Here is a 13,029-nt window from a genome sequence, read left to right as displayed (position 1 = left end):
CCCTCCCCAAGGGCCTGCCCAGGGCTCTGACCTGCGGAATTAAACTCCGTAACTCAGGGTAAGTTACAAAGCAGGTGTGTTTATTGCGACGCCGGGTGCAAGGGGGGTCGCTCCTGCGAACTTGCACGCCTAGTTGTACCCACAATACGTATTTATACAGTGAAGCTGGCTGGCTCTGCCCAAAGTCTACACCTACTAACTAGTTATTGGTTAGTTGCTTTCTCGCTTCAATTTAAAGGTACAGCTCACTTTACAATCACCGGGCATGCTGCCCGCGCGGGGGATGGATGCACTCTCTTCGAGGGGGCCATTGGAGTAGGAGGTCGTGATCTCCCACCACCGCACTTAAGTTTATCCTAGTGTCCTCGAGCCTTATCACTTCAGTAGTTTTTCTGTTAGCAGTTAGCAGGTCCTTGTCGGAAGGCTGGCTGACATTCCTGTGGGGCTCACCTCCACCTGCACCGACCGCCCCCCGAGGCGCTGAGCGGGCCGAGCCCCAGCCCTTCTCCCCAGGCAGCGCGGCCCCCGCCCGCCTGCCGATGGCTCCCGTTACCTGTGCAGGCAGTTTGCGGGTTTTCACTGTGTTTTCTCGCCTCAGCGCCCTCACGGCCCGGGCGAGGCCCTGCCGGGTGCCGCGGCGGCCGGGCGGGCCCGATCTCGGCGGCGCGGCGCTGCCGCAGCAGCGGGCGGGCGGGCCGGGGCGCGGGGCGCGCCGGGCGCTGTAGGCGGCGGGCGGCGCTGGACTACGCTGGCCAGGGTGCCGCGGGGCGCGGCCGCCTGCGCAGGCGCTGGCGCGGGCGGGCCGGGGTTGTTTTTGACGGCGTCACTGGCGGCGGCAGCCGGCGGCCCCTCGTCTGCGCCGGGCCCCGCCGGGGGCCGCGCTCAGGTGGACGGCGGGGGGGGCGCGGGGGTGGCCGGGGTGCGCGGGGGGCTGCCCGCGGCGGGGCGCGGCGCGGGGGCGGGTGACCGGGCGCTGCGGGGCGGGCGGCGCTGGCCCCGTGCCGGCCCCGGGCGCTGGCGCTCGCCCACTCCCTGTTCGCGCATCACCTGCCCCGGCCGCGGCTGATGCAAGGGGGCGGCGGGGGAGCCCCGGGACCCCGCGTCTGCCGGGCTGGGAGGCACAGCCCTGGTGGGCTGCGACATACGGTCACGAAGAACGGTACTTTGGGGAGCGCTGGTGCCGCTGGGCAGCGATAACAAACGCGCGGCAACCCCTGCAGTATCGTACGGCTGTAACCGGGCGCTGTGTCTGCCGTGCAGCAAAGCAGCTGCTGCAGAACTGTGAGTTTTTAGCTGGAACGACGGCGCAGCAGGCGCTGAGATCACCCGTCTCTGCCGGTGCCTTGTTGCTCATCCTTGCCAGTGCTTACCGGGGGGGTTAGTCCAGGGAATCCTCTTCCAAGATGGAAAAACTTCGGGGTTTCTTCAGACTGCCGTGGTTACTCCGAGACTGGTATTTATTCTGCTTCGCAGTGGATAAATAGGATGTAGTACCTCGTTGGATAACTCGGGATTACGTTATCAGCAATGCATATGGCCATAAGCGTTTGCACCTTGTGCTTCTGGCTGGCGTTTCAGGAAGGTTCGGAAAGGAGTTCACAGCTCTGATGCCCCTCCACAGTACACAGGGGTTGAATTCCTCATGTAACGGTGTTTATTTTATCTCAATAGAAATTTAAAAGGCGCTGTCACTGAGTGTAGGGCGTTTGTGGGCCTACAGTCAGTTTGCATTGAAACTGAACACAGAAGAACTTAAACTGTAACTTTCTTTTGAAAAATAGTGTCAATGCTGATACCTAGTGAGAAGCCAAACTGGTGAAGTTGTGTGGATGGGCCCGTTTTTCTATTTTTCAATCTTTTGGCTTCACCTGACATACAGGAGATGCTGAATATGTGCTGTATCCTCCAGTTATCCCAGATGTTACTGGACTAGCATCCATTAGCATTGTTTTGATTTATTAAGAAGTTTGCAGGCTTCATGTCTGTTCAATTCCTGCCCAAAGCTACTTCCATTCAGGAAGATGGTGCCAACTTATCCAGCACCTTTGGGCTGGTAGGAAAAGTCACTGGTTCTTAGTAGGTCTCTGTCGTTTGATGGTGGACAATACCAGCTGGTGAGGATACTGTGAGTAGGTCGGTTTAGCCATTGGGCTCACATTAATCTTCTGTATTTCAGTTCAGGGACTGGATTTGACCTCAGATTTAGTTATGACTGTGTGTATGTTATTGATCTTTTACAGGAATATGGTGTTTAGCGTGATGGTTTAGGAACGCTTTACCTAGGTATTTTTCTATTAAAGCTTTTTAGGCTGTTTTGCTCTTTTAGATGTAATTAATTATAATTAATAAAATGCTTTACTTTTGATAACTGTTTTACACATGTATATACGTTTGCTGAATGTGCTTGTAGGAATATAGTGACCCTAGAGATGCCCTTCAGTCTGATGCCATGTTATCTATCATAATTTTGATAAATTTAGCAGTTCTATCCATAAACCTCAATGATTTTGTGATTGCTATTTACTATTCCATTCTTTTTCTTGATATTAAAAACTTTTCTATTTTGGAGATTGATCACCTGTATGCAGTCATATATGCAGTATTAGTATAATATTCTGATTGAATACAAGATAAATAACTTTTAACTCAAGACCATTTATCAAAGCCAGCAAGTAATAGAAAATGATGATTGTCTGCTTGTTCCTCTGTTGTTTGGTTTTTTTTTAATATTTTTTGTTTATGTCGATACCCACGTAGTTAGGTCCTGAAGCTTTTGTTTGGGAAGACAGATGTTTAATGATTTGTGGAGCCTGAAGCCGCGGTTATGTGTTCAGTAGAATTGGTTTTGTGCAGTGCTCAGTCACCTGTCAGTCTGTGATTTGGATGGAGAGGGAGGACAGGATAGCATTTATGTTGTTAGACAGGGCCAACGATGAAGTGCTGAGTGAGCTAGAGGAAGACAGATGTTACAACGTCCAGTGCAGAATCCGCTCTTAAGTCTTGCCCTTTCAAAACTTGTAAATGCACTTGTATCAAGAGATTTTCATTAGGGTGTTTTGGTTGTTGTTGGTTTGGTGTTTTTTGGTTTTTGGTTTTTTTTTGGGGAGGGGGAGGCGCAGAATCCTATTAAAGGGTTTACATTAGGTGATTTCATTGTTTTTCATCTAGCACTGAGATGCACTAAAACTGGAATTGCTGTAATTCTGAAACCACAGCCTGAATCTCTTCCACAGCGGAGATCAGACTCTAGTAAGGACTGAGTAGCTGCCTGCACTGTATTTGCCCCAAACTATTTTTTTATGGTTACGCAAAAGGCTTGGTTTTCAGTGACAATAAATTTTGTACTTTTACGATCGCTTTATTCACTGAACTGTAGAATAATTAAATGGGGAATGTTTTTATGCTGAAAAGACTTCTTAAAAGATAATTTCAGATCACTAGTACAGTTCTTGCAACATAGCCAGTGACGTTTCCGATAGGTGGCAAGTTCTGGTGCCGGGAGTTACCTTCCTCTAAAGGAATGCTGTTGCTGAGTGCCTGATCAAATTCAAAATTTAATGACAGCAAGCAGATGTTATGTCTCATGAGAACGCTGGAACACAGTCTTTGCCATTTGGGCATTTGTTGTTTTGATGATTGAAGTAGTATGATTTCAAAAAGATAATAATGATTTAAACAAAATGTTGATGATTGCATACAGTATGATTTTAAAAAAGCCCACAAACAACCCAAAACAACACACACACGCCTCCCAACCCTGATGTTCCCTAGCTGAGATTCCAGGGAAAGCACTAATGAATGAATAAAAAGATCTGAAGGAAAATGCCAACCATATTTATATATATATATATATGGCTTTATAATAAATGGAAATCCAGTTTCTCTCAAAGTTTGATACCTAAGTTGATTGATTGTGAATATTTTTGCTTTATAAACTGCGGTTGTGATTGTCATCATTGCATTTTTCAGAGAGGAACCCCCAAATATGTTAGTTGAAGTCAATGAGGAAGTGTTGCATTAGCAAAACATAGGATAACTACTATAATGCTGAGATATGAGACAAATGTTTACTGTATTTTGTAAGTAACTTTAAATGGAATCGGAGGTTTTGTGTTTTGTTGTGCAAATTTCTAGCCACACTGGTATCTTCAGATGTTCTAATTCAAGGTGTGTGTATATTTTCTGTCTTAACAAACTGGGAGTAAAGACAGGGTGGATAATAGAGAGTAAATAAATTTAAACAAATCGGTAAGAACACAGAGAAAGCACCTGAGGTAACTAAGGGTGGGAAATAAAGCAGCTGTCTGAAGTTCTCAGAACTCTCTGCATTGTCAGCGTAATTGTTGTTTTATAGAAGCTTCATTGACCCATGATTTCTTTTGCTGTTTTATTACATTGGATGCAAAACTCAACACAATTGATTGGACATTGTTCTATTTGGGGGATTTTTTTGTTTTTACCCCCAAGATAAATCCTATAGTAAATTTTATTTAACAACTTGATATAGTTTCATTTTAAGGAAAAAAGAAATGGATTAAATTTCTTCTTAGTTTTTCTGTTACATAAGAACTTAAAAAAATAATCTGAGTGTGTAACAATAATGAATACTCTGTATTCTTCGTACAGGAGAAAAAATAAACAGGCAACTGCAGCAAGCAGACTGTTTCCTGAAAATAGCAACCAAAGTAATCCAGTGGTATTGTAAGAAGTAAAATTTGTACTTCAGGGTTTTTTGTTCTGTTTTTGTACTCTCCAGGTACGCTCTCAGTGTTCTTCAGAATCAGTATATTTGAGAGCACTTGAAAGGAGTCGAAGAAATATGAACTGGTGTTTTGCCTAGCAGTTGAAGAGAGAATTAGTTCCAAAAGATCCTAACTTGTGTCTTCTCAAAAAACCCACGGTGTTTTTCTTGAATGAACTGTAGTTCCTGTGCATGTAACGAGGCAGAGAAGACTTTATCTACTGAAAATGTCTTAAACATGGTGCTACAGAATATTTTAGGTTTGATTATTGATTTATTGGCTAGCCTTGGGTGTGTTTTTAGCTAGTGTAAGGAGCTTTTTGGCTGGTTGAAATAGGTATGTACCTAGCAAAACCTTATTTGCTCCAAGTATAAAAAAGATAATAGGGAATATGTACAAAATAATATATTTTCTTTCTAATTTTTTTTTTTAATTCCAGAATAATAGTTTGTGAGTTAGTGTAGTGTTCTTTAATGTCATGATTTGGATTAGTCTGCTTTCTTTGTTGTTTTTTTTCAAGAACGGTGAAGTTACGTATCTTGCATGTTAAAAGAATCTACTTTTGCTTGCAGTGTGCTTTGAAAATGTCTGAAAACTCCAGTGACAGTGACTCATCTTGTGGCTGGACTGTCATCAATCATGAGGTACGCAATTTCAAATTAATAAAGTTCTGTCAGGTTTAAGACTAGCCATATACAGTAAAATATTATTTCAACTTTGTAGTTCTTGTGTTGCATAGATCTTGCATATCAACAGGGAATATAGAGGAGAGATTTAGTTTTACAGTTTTTTTCTTTATAAAAGTGTGTATCCTTTGCTATAACTGATATAAGTTTTGTTATTTAAAAGAATAATTTTTTTCTACAAAGGTTTTAGTTTGAAGAACTGCCAGAACGCTAGTGAGATGCTCCCCTCTGTTCTGTCTTCCCTGAAGACATTGACATTCTATGTAATTTGTCTGTTGTTGCTAATATATTTCTTCTTTTCCTTTAAATTCCTGTGCCCTGCCCCGCGCCCCCCCCCCCCCAAAAAAAAAAAAAATTGTTGGGAATAATGGGCAGGAAAAATACCTCATGCAGAAGGGAATGATTCCATTGATTCCATGATTTCTCCAGGACTTTTCTACCACTAATGTGTCTGATCCTAGCTTCAACAGTTACTGTTTAGGAACAGCCCGCTGTCCTTACATTCTTTCTTTTTTATTGCGAAAAAATAAGATAGAGGCAAGTTTATAGTCGATGACTGGAATATTAGAAGAAGGCATTTTCAAGGCTTATGCAAATGCTACAGTTTGTACATAACTGACTGCTTTTGTTCCAGGCTGGAATAGGCTCTGTCTTTGAATTGAGCTTCTGAGCTCAGGAGGTTGAGGGCTGCCATAAAGACGTCTGTGAGAGAGGTGCTGCCTCTAATCTTCTGTAATTCCTCGCCTGGTGTATGGATGCATAGGCTGTTTGGAGAAAGATGCACATGCATCTATTGGGTCTTATTTGTATGACTTAAAGCACTTTCATTTGTGCGGAATTCTGCGTTGAAAAGGAAAGATACGGGGGGAGTTTGGAGGGTCTGGGATCTCCAAAAACAAGTTTTGCAAAGACTGGTTGGGAATCCTTGGGAAGGGTTACGTTACAGAGAGTATGTAGTTATATATTCCATACTTAAGATGCTGAATTTTTCCTAGGCTTTCTTGCCTCAAGTTGGGGAAGCTATAGTGAGCAAAGAAGTGCCAACATTTGACTAGGTTTATTGGGAAATGAAGGTGACGGGAGAGCAGGGCAGCTCTCCTTACATCTGTACTGTAAGGTCAGGAATGAGAATTGTAGCCATTTCTGTGATAGGTGAGAGCTTGCTGTACTTGTGCTTGAAGGCTGAGAGGCTTGGACATGGGTGAGAATTTTGAAGTGACTTTCTTTTGTGTTTTCCAGGGACACACAGGAGCTTTTAGTATGAGTTCTTTGCAATTCATGTTGGAATTCTGGGTTTCCTTGGCCCTATTTTTCAGACAGGAGAGCACAGGGCATGAAATGTGTAGAAATAACCTGGATGTTGGCACCTTGTGGAGGACGAATTCCTGTGGCAGTGCAGGACTGAGTTAATGGCAGCAACTAAGATTATTTTTTTTTTTTCTATTAGGCAAACTGTCATTGAAGAGGTATTTTCCATAAGGAAATACATAAAAGCAATCTAATTATTCTGTAAGGAAGTTGTAATGGTAGATTGTGTGGCAGCAGGTGGAAAAAGCCAAGAGACTGTGTGCAAGGAAAAAAACTGTTCTTCATTCAAAATATTTGTTGCCTTTGAAGCCCTTTTCAGTTGCTGTGTGGAGCTCCATTAAATATGTATGACTTCAGTTGTGTTGCTGTTCATCTTTTGATCTCTGCTATAGTTTCGTTTGTTAGGAATACTTTTATTTGGGATAAAATGCTAGAATTCCTTCATTCTTTGTTCAGGTCTTGGGATATAGGTAGTTGTAAAGTCACTATTACGTTTGTGTAGCCCTGGTTTGTGTGTTTGTGTTTCCTGTCTTCTGATTGACTAGTTGTATAAAGTGACAGTAACTTTATTAAGACATGAGTAATTTTTAATTCCTAGTAGAAAAAAGCTGGAGACAAAAGAAAAGAAGTCGAGCAATGAAAGGTCTGTTGGGATGGGCTTTGTTGTTGCCTAGGTGTCTACAGGGTAGGCTTCTGAATCTCTTAGTTTCTAAGTTTGCATTGTATAGATTAAATCAATACAATCAACGGAAGTCTGGAGAGCGGTAATTCTTATGCTAAGGTCAACACTTATTTGATCAAATGATTTGCTGTCTTGATTCCACTGACTGTATTGATTGTAAAGGTGCCTTCAGCAATTTGCTCAGGTGTAGATGCTTGAAGTTAGGTAAGGTTAATGTTTGATCTTACTTTCCCCTAGCAGTGAACAGCACAGGCTTAAGTTGCTCAGAGGCTCTGGGAAGCTCTGCCTATTGGTTTGGACCTCCGGGATGCTTTTTTCCTTTAGTTCTCAGGATTTTTTTATCTCTCCAGATCTTAGCTGATGTGTGGGTGTAGTATGGTTTGAGGTTGTTTTGTTTTGTTGTGGGTTTGTGTTTTTTTTAATTATTTAGCGTTGTCTTGTAAACTGAGCAGGTTATTGAGACAGAATCCTCAGAGCAAATGGGTTAACTGTTTTCCTGGAATGACACTTACATATTGCCTGGCTATATTTTCTTGTTGCCTGCCCCAGAACGTTTTTGAGGAACGATATTTGAGATGTTTCATTCATAGGAGGAAAATAGGAAAAAATGGGAAGAGATCATGGGTAGTGATCAGCTGTTTGTCCTTCACTGCATGCTCTCCTATTTGTGGATTATAATGAAAATCTGGGTAATTTGAAAGGCAAGCTTCTGATTGTACTGAAGTCTTCAAGGCACAGTCCAGTTTCAAAAGCGCAAGAGATGTGGTTTGTACCTTATAAATACTGGGCCGTGGTTACATTTCTGTGGGCAGCAAGGTGGCATTTAAGAGATGATTAAAACTTCTTTTCCTTTTGGGTTGGATGGCAGGTTGGGAATCCTGTCACTAAGGGAGAAGCAGTAAACTCGCTCCAGTCCTCAAGGCCAGGTGGGATACAGGAGCACACAGTTTGCTGGACTTTACAGACTTCAAAGTGGAAGGATTTAGGAGCTGGCTGCAACAGTTGGCTTATTCAGCTGTGAATTGCAGACTGTTTTCATACTTGGGATGGTTATTTTATACTGTAACTGAAAAAAAATTATGCAGTCTAAATAAGTTAACATAACACAAGGTTATTGGAGGGCAGGGGTTTGTCTAGCCAAAGCAGAAGAGATTTCTGTGGTGTAGAGATTTGGTGTTCCCAGTTATTCTTCCCTAATGAAAAGAAATAAAATAATTCTGTTCAGGATGGGAAAAAACTTTTGTTTAAGAGCTTCCATTGTGGGCATTCTCCTGGCAAGACAGCTTTGAATCTGAGTATGAAGAAGGTGGAATGAATGGGACAGCGAGATGCCCTTCACACACTCGCTACCCAGGGAGGGGGTGACGTGCGGACTACTGAGTAATTCAGGGAAATGATCTGGATATTCAGGAAAGGGTTAGAGCTAAGGATTAGGCAGATTTGGAATACTGCAGCAGTACTTTCTCATGTATTATGGCGACCTGCATAGATGATGACACAACAGAATCAGTTTCTGGATTTGTTTCGTCATTTACAAAGGCCCTGAGTTAAGAGGGGCCGGAGATGGCAGTGGGCTGGGTTGTGGTTGCAGAGAGCTGACAGCTGTGCATGCTGCATTTGGTATTTTAGTTAAAACTTCAACCTGTTTTCAGCTATATTCCTGATGTTTGTCTTGTTTTGCAGCCTGGGCAACCTGAATTTTTGTTACTCTTTGCTCTCTTTCTTCTTCACAGCTTAAGAAACAGAAGTAATGGTTCTATTAAAACAGAGGACAATTGTCACAGAATAAATCTATGTACCTGCCTATAAAACCCAACCATGCAGCCCCCCCCAAATAGTTTTATATTTTCATTCCTGAGATTTCACTCAGATTTCAATATGTTACTTACGAGTAGTGAATTTCTGCAATACATTTGAGACTAAAATTGTGATACTTTTATAGTCAAAAGAAAAAAACCCTGCCAACTGTCAAATTGCTAAAGCAGGTAATTTTTGCAGCCTTTTAAAAAGGAACGGGACTTTGTAATGTGATTGTAGAATATAGCTTAAGCAACTCTTTCTGAGGTGTCTAATCTTCCTGAAGTACAGTCTCCTTTTAAAAATGAAAGCATGCATGTTTGCTTGAGCCCTGAAATGAGGCATCTAGGGAAACTGATCTGGAAGTATTACTACTACTGTAATTTCACACCTGCTGTTGCAAAAATAACTATCTCTGTTTACAAAAACAGCTCAAGTTATTTATGGATCGGAGTGACTTAGTATTTTTTCAGTTAAGGTTTTGCATGTTTCTGGTTCTCTAATAATGTTGTATTCCATCAGTTCTTTTAAACAAAGATTACAATATGAAGATTTAAAACGTAGAGCTGTCAACTCTATTGCTCGACTTTAGTGCCCCGCAGTGTCCAAGTGTTTATCTTCAGCGTCTGATTTGCTCTGAGGTTGTTGCTGACTGGCAGCTGACTAATAGCTAAGGCTTCTCTCTGGATTAAGGAAATTCAATTTAGAGACTGTGTAAATATTTGTTTTCCTGGTGTCAGAGATGTACTACTATTAAATCAGCCATTCAAGTTTGCTTGTAGTAGTAGTACTTCCCAGGGTTCATGGTGGTACTCTTGGAAGCTCCACTTTGGGGAGGGTGTGTGTATTTACAAACAATTCATGGACATGTGTGCAAGGACTAGATCCCATATTCAAACTCATTTGACAACCTCCTCTGTTTCTCTGTATTATATTTATAAATAGGTCTATTGAAGCTAATAGAAAATTGTAATTTAAAATACTTAGTATAGTTGTTAACTGATGCCTAAATTGCACCCTCCCCTCTGCCCCGAATTGCCGTCCTCTGCCTTTATTCAATCGTGATCATAAGTACTAAACAGTAACAGTTGTTTCCCTCTAGTTAATTACCTGATTACTTGGGTTTGATCTTGCTTTTCTTTGCTTAAAATCTTAATCCATTTTAAAGTTTATTGTTCTCTTCTGTTTTTGTCTTAATTTCTGTTTTCTTTGTAACCCTTTCTTTCTGCTTTACGGATGGATACCCCAATAACTGTGATATCTGTTTAAAACTCTTCAACTCCAGGGTTCTGACATAGAGACAGTGATTTCAGAAAATGGAAGCACAAATGATAACCACGAGTTTGTTTCAGAAGAATATGTTTCTTTGCAAGAGGAGGAGCAACCAATTGATTTGCAAGGTAAGACAGAGGAGCAGTTCCATAAAACAGGTAAGTACCTGTTGTAGCATTAGCACAAAATTAATATTTTTAATAAAGTTTGTATACTATGTAGGCCTCTGTCAAAGTACTTGCTTCATCAGTGTTACAGAAAATATTCAGTCATTGACTTCATAAAAGTATTTTTTCTTGAAATAGTTGAAATCAGTAGTATGTCTTTTATTTTGTCAATACCTTAGATGTGCTCCAGAATAGTATGCACTGGTGTTGCTGGAGATAGTTTATAGAGGTGCTGTTGAAAAAAGAAGTATTCCTTAACATCATAGGTCAAGTAAGAGTAATTTGGAAGGGACCATCAATGCTTTTACACCTGAAAAATTACATTGTGGCACTGTTAGCATTTCTTGATTTGGAAGTGTAAGCCTGGTGCATATTAACATAATGAAGATCCTTCCACTTATTTTAATTGCTAAATTTATTACTCAGTATGAGAATACAGATGTGACAGCTTCAGTGTGCAGTTGACTAAATTTGAACTTGGCCATGTTTGGTTGGTTTTTATCTGACTGTGCTTTTCATTTGCAGGTTACTTGCGTTATGGCCAGAATGAGCATTTGAATTTAAATATCCTTCAAAACGTTGCATTACATAATGACAAATTAGATTCTGATGTTTGTTAGAGGGATATTTTAGAAAACCTTCCCTGATATGAGTAGACAACAGAAATCTGTTACAATTATACATATTTTATTATTATATGGGAATGGACATAGTTTGTGTTTACTGGCTTTAATGCCATGTTTGTTCTGTCCTCTTTTAATTTACACAGCTCAGTGCAACAATGATGAAGAGACACCAGTAGTAGATAATACTCTCTCTGCTTCTGAGGAAACTCAGACAGTTCCAGAGGTAAATTACGTTATATTATACAGAAGCATCTATGAGCCCCATCTGACAATGCTAAGCAATGTTGTGAAAGCGTTGAAATATACAGATTTTTCCTTTTTTTGAAGCATTGAGTTCTTGCTATTTTTAAAAATTACTTCATTTTGTATGTATCTGAGTAAATTTTACATTGTCCATTTCCTTAGAGAAAGAAAAGAAAAACCCCTGATGATGGGTCCTGTATTGGAACTATTAGTGATGATTCTGACATTGTTACACTTGAAACTCCAAAACTAGAAGAAACTCAAAGTCACGAGGAAGCTCCAGCTGATGGTGAAGAAGCTCCAAGTTCAGAGGATTTTAATATGGGTTCCTCCTCGAGCAGTCAGTATGCATTTTCCCATATAGAAACTGGTAAGAGCAATAAATTACTGAGCAGCTCTGCAAAAATGTCACTAGGGAAAAAAAGCCAAAACCAGAAAATCTTTGTTTAGGGAACCTGCTTTGTGTGGAGAGGGGAAAAAAATTGGTCTTGTTCAATACATGTCCAAGTATTTGCGGTCTCTAGGACAACTCTAGTTGCCCTAACTCGAAAATTTGTCCAAATATATGTCTTCAGTCTTTTTATTTGAAAGTGTTCTCTCCCATTGTGTATTCACTATTCTAAATAAGAAGTAAATTTCTAGCATATTTTTGAGAATTAAAATTACTTTCAGTGCATAGCATAATTGCCAAGACAAAACCTACAATGTTTTGGGATTTTATAGAGTTGGCGTAAGTAACCAGCAACTGGGAGAGAATTGACTTTTTGGGACCATGAGGACTAATAGCAGCATGAGTACAAAAACTTGTGCTTACTTTCATAGCTATGTTAGAATATATATATTTGGGTTTTTTAAGATACTCCCAGTACTTGGCAGAAATATGGAATGAGTGATATTCATGTGGAAGGATATGAATATTTGGCCAATTAAAAACAAAACAAAAAAAAACCCCAACAAACTGAAACAAAAAACTTTCCCTGTTGTGTTATTCTTCTCTAGTTCTCTGGTCTTCCTTTTAAATTTTTTTTGGCTGCTTATTTGTAATCTTTTCTCTTTATTCTCTATAACACTTCCGTGTTGGTGATTTTTACTTTTCAAAGTAAGTTTATTGCAAGAGTTTTTTCTTAAAATACTGGTTTATCTTAGTATTAGAATAAAGCGGCATTAAATGTTCATGTATCTGTATAGTATCCATTGGAATCGGAACATGACAGCTTAGCATCTGATCATGACTAGTGATGATTTGTAACAAAGATGTTGCCTTCTCTAAGTCTTCTGGATGGCTTGATTTTTAATGTAAAATTTAGTTGATTTTCAGTTTTGTTTTAGGGCTGAGTTCTAAAAGTGCTTTTTTCCCCCCCCCCCCCTATGTTTTTGTACACAAAAGTCAGTTGGCTGGAGAAGCTGAGGAAGATTCCTGGTTGTGTAAGGGGATGGGGAAATGAGGTGAAAGAGCATGTGTCTCACAGTCTTCCTTTCCAAGGTGGTGTGATTAAATTTGATCAG

The 13,029-nt window shown here is 40.6% G+C and overlaps 1 protein-coding gene across 4 annotated transcripts in view; it reads left to right on the top strand.

The window, feature by feature from the left end:
* Window positions 1-793: 793 nt before the first annotated feature.
* Window positions 794-13,029, top strand: part of CCPG1 (cell cycle progression 1) — a 32,843-nt gene continuing 20,607 nt past the window's right edge. For 2 of the 4 annotated variants that reach the window (XM_040602531.1, XM_040602528.1), the window contains exons 1-5: window positions 794-886; window positions 5,315-5,386; window positions 10,501-10,615; window positions 11,424-11,503; window positions 11,686-11,893. In XM_040602531.1, the coding sequence (XP_040458465.1) occupies window positions 5,327-5,386; window positions 10,501-10,615; window positions 11,424-11,503; window positions 11,686-11,893 (463 nt within the window). In that variant the 5' untranslated portion in view covers window positions 794-886; window positions 5,315-5,326. Of the gene's footprint in view, window positions 887-1,047; window positions 1,282-1,310; window positions 1,454-5,314; window positions 5,387-10,500; window positions 10,616-11,423; window positions 11,504-11,685; window positions 11,894-13,029 lie in introns of those variants that run through there. The other 2 variants (XM_040602529.1, XM_040602530.1) reach the window with 2 other exon arrangements.

This window comes from Falco naumanni, chromosome 7 (assembly GCF_017639655.2).
Source record: "Falco naumanni isolate bFalNau1 chromosome 7, bFalNau1.pat, whole genome shotgun sequence".
In the NCBI taxonomy this organism is placed as follows: domain Eukaryota; kingdom Metazoa; phylum Chordata; class Aves; order Falconiformes; family Falconidae; genus Falco; species Falco naumanni.
The sequence above is the reverse complement of the archived record's forward strand: the minus strand, read 5'-3'. Positions and strand labels throughout refer to the sequence as shown.